Source organism: Mus caroli, unplaced genomic scaffold, assembly GCF_978045245.1.
Source record: "Mus caroli unplaced genomic scaffold, Mus_caroli_1 scaffold_12, whole genome shotgun sequence".
In the NCBI taxonomy this organism is placed as follows: domain Eukaryota; kingdom Metazoa; phylum Chordata; class Mammalia; order Rodentia; family Muridae; genus Mus; species Mus caroli.
The window spans coordinates 52127164-52136432 of NW_028227267.1; the positions used below are offsets into that span (position 1 = coordinate 52127164).

The window sequence follows — 9269 nt, forward strand, 5'->3', positions numbered from 1 at the left end:
GTTCATTGCTGCCATATTCACAGTAACGAAGAAAGGGAAGCAGCCTTGCTGCCCAGCAACGGATGAGTAAAGATGTGCTACATAGAAGAAGTGTATACATATAAATCATATGTTCTACATATAAAAAAAGGAAAATTTCAGGAAAATGGATGGAGTGAGAATTTTATTTTTCTGAGTGAGATAACCCAGGACTCCAAGCACAAGACCTGCATGCAGAGGAGTGGGTAGTAAAGAAAGGAAATACTGAAGTAGAAAGCTTTAGGCAGTAAGAGAGGCAAGGGGTTGAAAGCTGAGGGTTCAGGTTGGAGGGAAGAATTAACCAATATAAAAAAAGTATAAAGGAACCATATGAAAATCCAGATGTGCCTACATGTGCAATATCTGCTTCTCTGTTTTGATGGAAACCAACTGCCCTGAAATCAGATTCAAGACCCACACCATGGGATTGGAGGGGACCAATGCTTGGTACTGCAAGCCTGGCTAATGACAACCAGGGAAGTAAACTTAGGTAGCAGCAAACTGCCTTCCAAAGACCCATGCTTTTCCCTATAGACAAAGTGGATCCCAGCCTTACTCAGAGATGCCTCTCCTTCTGATGAATAGTAGGGTGGATGCAGAGAAGCGCAGGGGCCCAGGATGCACAAATAAGTGGTGGTTGTGGGTTCCCTAAACACGTATCTTAGCCCACTCCTAAGGCTCAGGGTACACTAAAGTGAAAGCATGAGAAGTATGCAAGAGTTGGAAGACAGGAGTAAGGGCTGCAAATTCCATTCTCTAGACTGGATACAATTCACACCAACTGTAGTTTCCAGCACTGGGCCCACATAAGACTAGCCCTGTCGCATTCCACTTGACCAGCAAGAAAGACACAACCACCAGGTTCTTCTTAAAGCAGTTTACTCAGGCAGCTTCTCTTTAAAAATCCCCCAGCCTCTCTGGTTACAAGTGTTTTTCTCCCCTCCAGCCACAACCACGCCCCCACCAATTACCACAGGTCACATCACCTCACCAGGCAGGCTTGCTCAGACAATCAGGGATTAAGGGTGGGCCATCCACCAAACATGGGCTTGTTTACTACCTGGAGTAGATTTCCATCCGGCTGGCCTGTTTACAGCCTGGAATGGCTCCCCACATAGCCCAATCAACAACCAGTCAAGGAAGGGGCAAGGACTTGTGGGGTCCCATTCTTTATCTCTTGAAATATTGGCTATTGATAGTTTTTGAGAGGGGAGGGGAAGTCACTGTCTTTAGTTGAATATCCACTGCTGCGCCAACCAGGCTCCAACGGATAGATCTAAACTCACAGTTATAAAATGCCAAACTCAGTCACACAGATGGTCATTGCTAACCTCAGTGGGTTACAAAACTAAGCACATAGACAGAAACATGAGAGAGATAGCTGTGAGGAGAGCCTAGGGTGTCCAAGGATGGTAGGGAGGTGAGAGGGGTTGAGAATGTTCACTATGCATGGAGTACATGGAAAAGATGGTATATGTGTGTTTTTAAAGGTATCAGGCTGACCCATGTCTAGGTGCACAAGGCGACTAAGACAGTAGTTATTGAGTGGATTGCTTGTGACGCTAAGCTCACACCAGGGCTCTGAGCCCATGGTATACTATATGAGAGGTGCTGGCCTGGCCTTGCTGCAGAGGAATTGAGTCTATACTGGCTTGAACATTCAACATTTTGGTCCTTTTCTAAAGTATTTGATCTGCATACTGGAGCTGTCCTGTGTCATCTCCTGAGTCCCTTTGGGCAAGGTGAAGAGAGGTGGCTACAGTTCTGAGATGAGATGACAGCTTGGTAGAGAGGCCTTGCTGGAGCTGGACCAGGGAACCTGGGGGGAGTCTCAGAGAACAGTGGACTTCCCAGGATCATTGGCCTTCCTTAGAGGAATGAAGAGAGTGGGAGGTAAAGGCTTTTGATCTTCCCCAGCCTTGGTAGTCTGCTAAATGTGAAGAAGAATTAGAAAGAAATAAGGCACCCTTGTCAGACAAAGGCAGGACTTTCCTGTCCTGACAGCACCGGCCTTTGTATGTGCTGTTATGATGGGGTCAGTGCACAGGTATTGTGGAAAAGGTTTATGAGAGTATCTGAGGAGAGAAACAAACTAAGAGAAGGTGAAGAAGAAAGTGGTGTATAAAAATGTTTTAAGCTCTGCACTCATGGAACAGAGTGATGCCGTCTGTTTCCTGCAGAGAGATTTCTTTATTAAGGCTCAGACAACCATACCCCAGGATGCTGGACACTGGCCCAGACATAGGTTTTGTGTCCTAGGGTTGTTGCAGGAGTTTCATTGTTTTCTGAATCCAAGGTATAAAGCTGGAAATTCTGGTGAATACCCGAGGAAGTGTCCCAGTACACAAGCGACAACTGACAATGCCCTGGACCACTCCATTACACACAAAGGGTCCCCCAGAGTCACCCTGTGGATAGAAAAAGGGGAAGTTTTAGTAAATACGCTCTTTTCACTCTTTCTAGACCCACTTTCTCCCTGTTTGTTTGTTTGTTTGTTTTTGTTGTTGTTGTTGTTCCCACTACAGCCTGGGGTTTTCATATGGGAAATATTAGTGCCTCCATTGACCTTGATTCTGAATATGACTGAATAGAGAGCCTGACTCACTGACTTGAGTGTCTCTGCCTGGTTGTCACCCTCCTTCAGGTTAACTAGACTTAGCTCTCCTATTTTCCCATGGTGAAAGGACAAAAGTTTGGCTGAGGGTGAATGCCAGGTTCCCATATTTTGTTCCCTCTATGTTCTCTAGACTAGCCATGGTTGTACAGCTGGAGATAGGCTGCCTGTGTGTCTGCAGTATTGCTCTGTCCCTGGGAAAACATTAGAAGATGGTTATGTTCTTACCTTACCAGTAGCCTTATTCTCACTGGGATTTCCCACACAGAGCTGGATGGAGTCGTTGTACGTTTGGGACATGCTGCGACACTTCTGGCCCTTTTGAACTTCTAGATTCACTTCTTGAAGTATGTCAGACAAAGTGCAATTGGCCAACCTTCCCCAACCTGCCACTGTGCACACCTGCCCAGGTTTCACCCAGTCCTTGCTCTTTGGAAGGGCAATAGTATCCACAGCACTGTTGAGTTGAGCTTTGTGTTTCAGCTGGTCAGAAAGATGAAGAATACGAGTTCAGGTCTGGCACTCTCAGCAAGCTTAAACCAGGGATGAGGCTGCCTGTATCTCTACCCCTGCCCCCCACCCCAGTCCCACTCTAGCCTCATTCTATTGCCCTGGGACCAATAGGTCAGCCACCTAGAAGAGAAGATGGGACTGATACACTAGTGATCTATGGGCGTAAACCAGTGATCAGTAAAATGGTACCTTCAGGAGCATGATGTCATTGACCAGTGTTTCATTGTTAAAGCCCTCGTGAGGTATGGCTTTATAGACAGGAATGAGCTGGGTGTTTTTCTTTTTCTTGAGATTGTGAACTCCTAAGGTTACATTTATAATTCTGTGAAAAGAAGATGAGTTAAGTACAACAACAGGAGCAATGAAAGCAGTCCTTGAAAGGCAGGTTGAGGGCTTAGCCTAAGGCAGAGCTTGACTGAGTCAAATAGCAAGAAACTTATGAGGGAGTTGTTCCTTAGGTCTTCAATAACCACCCAGCCATTCAGACCCTTCATTGACACTATCTGGTCCTGAGCTTCACAACCACTTTAGGTCAAATAGGATATAGTCAGGTTGATCTTCACCTTTGTCTCTACATGTTTAGGGACAGCCAGGATCTGTTGTTATTTGGTCAGTCCCCGGCATTAAAGACCCAGTTGCTTCTCCTTACTTTCCATTACAGTGAGCTGCTGTCATTACGACGTCTCTTGCCACCAGGAAACCACCACAGCGATGGACTGATTCGCCATCATTAGACCTTATGTATGCCATGTAGGGCCTGGAGTGGGGTTTGGACTCTGTACCCCATATGATTTCCCCTGAAAAAGAGAGCTTATTCTGAATCTTTGTGCTCATGGAAACTGTGCTACAGTTACCTGGAAGCTGGTAAGGGACACTTCATGCTTGGAGAGTCTGTGGACCTGACGTGTAAAGAGAACAGATCCTTTAGTAGGGGCCGTCACACGAGAGAGGGCGTCTGGGTGCTGCAAGGGATCACACAGAGCCTGCTACCTGGCATCACTTTCCTCTAGTTTTCAATTTCTTCTTGTAGTCATGATGGTGCCAAGACTTTTCCTTGAATCAAATTAAATCTCATGGACGCATTAAGGAAGAATTCAGCACACACTGTCCAGCCCATCTAGAACACACTCCAAACAACTACAGTTGTTCCTGTGTCTCATGATTCACCTGGTGTCCTGCTCACTTAAGCACTGGGCTCTGCCTGTAGTAAGCATGATGCACTACTGAGGTAGAAAACTCTGCTTCTCCTCTATTCTGATTCATGAACCATAGTAAGTACTCCACTTAGAGATGGGATTGTTGTGTAAACACTGAAAAGCTCTCAAATGTGCTAAGCGAGTAGCTGGGAGAAGAGCTCCTAATGTGGTCTGAGCTTCAGCATCGATTTATCTTCCTCAGGCATTGAACTTAGCCTTCAGGGTGAAGAAGGGAGGACACAGGACTCTTAGGGATCATAGAGGGGGGAGGAAATGGGTTGGAGGATTCTATATCTGCCTGTTTCCATCAATCTGTGAAGCAAGGATGAGGCCACACTTTGCTGGCTCTGTTAGATTGTGGCTAACTCTCATGACAGACCTGTATGGCTCTGAAGAACAGAGATGAGACCAAGGTGACACCTGGAAACCTGAATAGAAGAATTCTTCTAGTCTTAATCCAGGTGGCAGCCCCTGGATGAAGCCGCTTGCTCTTAGGTTTGTGCAGTTGGAACTTCCAGGCCTTGCTTTCAACTGCAGCTCTAGTAGTAGCTCTATGATGTTTTTATAATTCATCACTTTTAGGTGTCTGAGGTCTCACTCACTGGGTGCCACTGCCAGTAGTTCATTGTGACTTTGGTGTCCTATTTATCTGGTGCTAGAGCTGGGGCTTAGCTAACATCTCAGATGAACCAAGTCAGGAGGAGATCTTACATACAGCCTGACTGGGCACCATGCAATTTTCAGTGCTGGAAGCCACATGCCACACCTCCAGGAATGAGGATGGTTGCTTACCTCCTTCAGCGTTGACTGGCAGGACAGCCACCAGGAAGACCAGGAGCAGGAACATCCTCTTCAGGGTCTGACCAGGTCTCAGTTGACCACTTTGTTACTTCTCACAACTTTTAAACCATCAGGTGAGGAAAGAGGCCCAGAGCCAAAGACCTCTAATTTCCTGTGTGATATTTAAGATCTGAGTTCTTGCCACATCTGTGTGGTGACTGTACAGGAAACACACTGCTGTCAGTTACTGGTGAGCATGACCACATTCTCCACAGGAATGCTGGACACTGAGAAGGGTGGAAGAGCCTATTGAGGCCTTCCACACTAGACAAGTCCCCTCTCCTGTCAATGCTCAGGGAACTGCAGTAGGATGCCTCTGTGTCTTAAGTTTATGATCAAGTAAACATTTCCTTTAAAAAAATAACATCTCAAGCCAGGCGTGGTGGCACATGCCTTTAATCCCAGCACTCGGGAGGCAGAGGCAGGCGGATTTCTGAGTTCGAGGCCAGCCTGGTCTACAAAGTGAGTTCCAGGACAGCCAGGGCTATACAGAGGAATTCTGTCTCGAAAACCAAAACCAAAAAAAAAAAAAAAAAAAAAAATCTCGACATACCATACTACTCTCTATGAAGAGTTTTTTTTTTTCACAAGGAGTTTTGATTTCCAATTTAAGCCAGGTGATCTATTAACACCCCGAGGGCTTTGAACATTTTGGGGGATGGGATGAAGAGTGAAGATTTAGGATGAAATGCTATTGGGATGTTGATGACAAGAGGTAAGAAAATGACTGAATGGGGAGCTTTATAGGGAGGATTTGACAGACAAATGCTCAGGGTCCCATGCTATAAAGACACTGATGTCCTCATCATCTTTGACATCTCAAAGGTCTCAAATATTTTATCACCAAAGTAGTTAGTGGCACAAAAGTAGAGACAAAGAGCAGAAAGAAAGATGCGCTGTTGGTGGTGTTGAGTCTCGGCATTTGCAGTGTTCTTCACTGTCAAGGCAATCTGGTCCCCAGGGAAGACCTCGTGCGATGGGGCAGAGCTCTTTACTGTTCTCTTCTCTTTCTCTGCTGCACAATCAACTGTGGTTCATCATCTCGAAGTTCTGCCTGTGCAGGTGCCTGGTCGATGTCTGCTTTTGAGTGTAAAACTCAAGTGCATTTCTTCTTATAATGCCAGAGTCAACCTGACATGGAGACTGATGTTCCCTGCAATCTTGTCATTTAGTATAGACACGAGACTGCTGAGGCAAGCTGCACGTGGTCCTGTTGCTGACTTCGCATCTGTTGCACCAGAGCTGGAATATTCAGACACTTTCTCATTTGCATTGCCCTCCCAGGGGATATTACAGGGATTGTTGTTATCTTATTACTCTGTTAATTATTTGTATCTTCTTCCCAACAATTTGCAAATGATGGACACATTCAGTAATGGTGGAGTAATTATTAAATATCTCTGTGATGCCAATACATTTGCTAAAACAAAATCCATAAGGCTATAGACTAAGAAAATTAAAGATACTAGATTATGATGTTATACCCACAGGCCCTGATTATCATTCAAAAGTATCTGGTCCTGTGCTGTCACAATTTCCACTTCTGATTTCTTATATCTTGATAGTACTATCACATTTTCCTGGTAGTTAAACGTTTTTTGAGTTACTGGGACAGGCTCTTGGGCTAGCCTTCTGCTTCGCATATGGCTCATGGTCCCACATCTCAGGGCTTCCTGGGAACCAGTTCACACTGTCAAGCAGCCATCATGTGAGTGGCCCTCCTGCTCCCTGTAGCCTGTCTCAGAATATACTGCTCTTCTGAGCAAGGGCTAGAGAGTCTGTGCATGAGCTTGGACACCATGTGGGGAAGGAAGTTTGCTCGTGTGAGGATTTCACTGATAAATCTGTAACTGCCTTAGGACTTTGTGAGTAGAAAGAAGAGAAACAAATGGGGCTGACCTTTTAATGGGATAGTGTATATAGAAGATCTACAGGGAGGTCTGGAAGGTAATGACAGAAGGGCCAGGAAAGATGTATGAAAGCAATGGGTGGAAAATTCTCATGTTTGATGACTAAAAGCATCACTGAGGTCCTCCTGTGGAGCCCATGGACTGTATGTAGGATAAACTCAAGACAAGGGTCCAGGCCATGCAAGCTCAGTCTCCTTGTGTCTTAGTTCACTCTCTCTTTCCCTGCCCAGCCCTCTCTTTAGATAGCACCTCTGGTTCCCTGTCACCCACAACTCTTGTGTCTGTGTTAAGATCACAGAGGAGTAAGGGGCTCCTGCTAGGCTTCTGATAGCTACACTTGAAACCTCTCTTCCTGGGCTTGGAAAGCTGAAAGCCCAAGGGGAAAAGGAGCCCTTGGCAGTACTTTGTCTGAACAGGGGATGGTGCTGCCCACCATCTCTAAGCAACATCTTATGCCGTCTTCTTATATCCTCAGAGTCTGTTTAAAATAAAAAAAAAATCACAACTGTTGCAAAAAGTAGAAAATACAAGTTTGATGGTTATAGCTGTTCTTGCTAGTAAATTGCAGTGACACAGTCTTCTACAGATCTCAAACAACACTCTTCTTGGACATTTTTCACCTTTGTGTATGGAAACACTGACCCTATATGACAATGCCTGTTCCATTGTTCCTTCTGTCTGACTCTGTGTCTCCATGGATCTGTGGGAGACTTGCACAGATACCAGCATCCAGGGGAAGATGCTACCTCGTGCTTCATACATGGTCATTCCTTTATTGGCCAACCAGATCTTATTAGATAGTAGGGAATCCTTATGCATATTCAGGACTATGGAGGAGAGTGTAAAGACCAGAGCACGAGCTGGGAAGGGGTGGGGCGATGACACAAAAGCCCAAATTTATCCTTCCCTTCTGGACCCCTAGGAGGAATCTTCCAGGAGGGAGTTGTCTTACTCAGTCTCCCGAGTGCTGTAAAGCAGACTACAGGGATTGGGTTGCCACAATTTTGGACATTTTGAAAGAAAAACAAGAGAAGCAAGGTTGTTTTTTTGTAAGTGGGAAATGGATGTTCTCAGACTTAACTGAGAAAAGCCTAAAGCCTTGCACAGGCCTCTCTTCTTGTTTCCAAGGGACACGTGGTTCCGAGTTGAGAGTTGGTTGCATTTGCCCCAGGTGTGTTTGAACTCTGCTCGGGCAGATGATGGAAAGCTATGCTGCATTTTCTCTATGCCATCATCTGGTGATGAGCTTTTGAGAAGCACTGATGCACCACTCAGGGGGTGGGAGAATGCATCCTAGGATGGGAACCTCAGACCGGATGAGAAACAAGGTATACTGAAGCAGAAGAGTCAGCAGTTCCCAAGTTCCTGGGAGTCTAGTTGATGCTGGAAACCTCAGGGAGTCAGGAATGAAGGGAGGGCTACAATGAGGGAGGGGGACTCCAGTTTAGCTCTGGTGATGTTCGGGAGTGTGGAGGGGCCTTTTGTGGGAAGACTTAGGTGGCAGGTATGTATAACGAAGGCCTCCCCCCACTGAGGTCTTTGTGAACCAGAGAGTAAATGCCTTTTGTAGGAAGGAATGTCTGGGAAGGAAGGATCATTGACTAAGCCCTGAGTGTCCATCTAGATACCTCATTAGCAGGTAGGTTTCAAATCAGTGAAAGGAGAAGAAATAAGTCAGTTAGTTTTATATGAGACATCCTCTCCAGATACATATTAAAGCTGAGGAAACATTATGAAAAATGTTTAATTCGAGGAGCATTGGCTAAGTGTGCAGATGCAGACCAGGGACCAATAGTGCTCCGATACTCACTTAACAAGGTGCTGTGTGCTCATTTCCTTTCTGGGCCTTCCATTTTCATCGAGGTGATTAATGTCTATTGGTGTCTTATGGTTTGCTTTTGTAAGTCATGCATATTTTCATTAAATAAAAATAGAGTCAGCAGGTGGTAGCTCACACCTTTAATCCCAGCACTTGGGAGGCAGAGGCAGGTGGGTCTCTGAGTTCGAGGCCAGCCTGGTCTACAGAGTGAGTTCTAATAATGCCAGAGCTACACAGAGAAATCCTGTCTCAAAAAACCCAAAACCCAAACCCAAACCAACAACAAAGAAGGAAGCCATAGCAAATACTCATGGTTTTCTCTGATGTAGTGGTATGGGGTAGGTATCTTGATTCCGTTT

General features: G+C 45.6%; 1 protein-coding gene across 1 annotated transcript; it reads right to left on the reverse strand.

Annotated features, from left to right (window-relative positions):
- Positions 1-2273: 2273 nt before the first annotated feature.
- LOC110309193 (mast cell protease 8) lies at positions 2274-5188 on the reverse strand. The gene is made up of 5 exons (XM_021181684.2): positions 5134-5188; positions 3795-3942; positions 3335-3467; positions 2861-3115; positions 2274-2426 (listed from the first exon to the last, which is right to left on the reverse strand). The coding sequence occupies exons 1-5, from the start codon at positions 5186-5188 to the stop codon at positions 2274-2276; spliced, it is 744 nt and encodes a 247-aa protein (XP_021037343.1).
- Positions 5189-9269: the final 4081 nt, after the last annotated feature.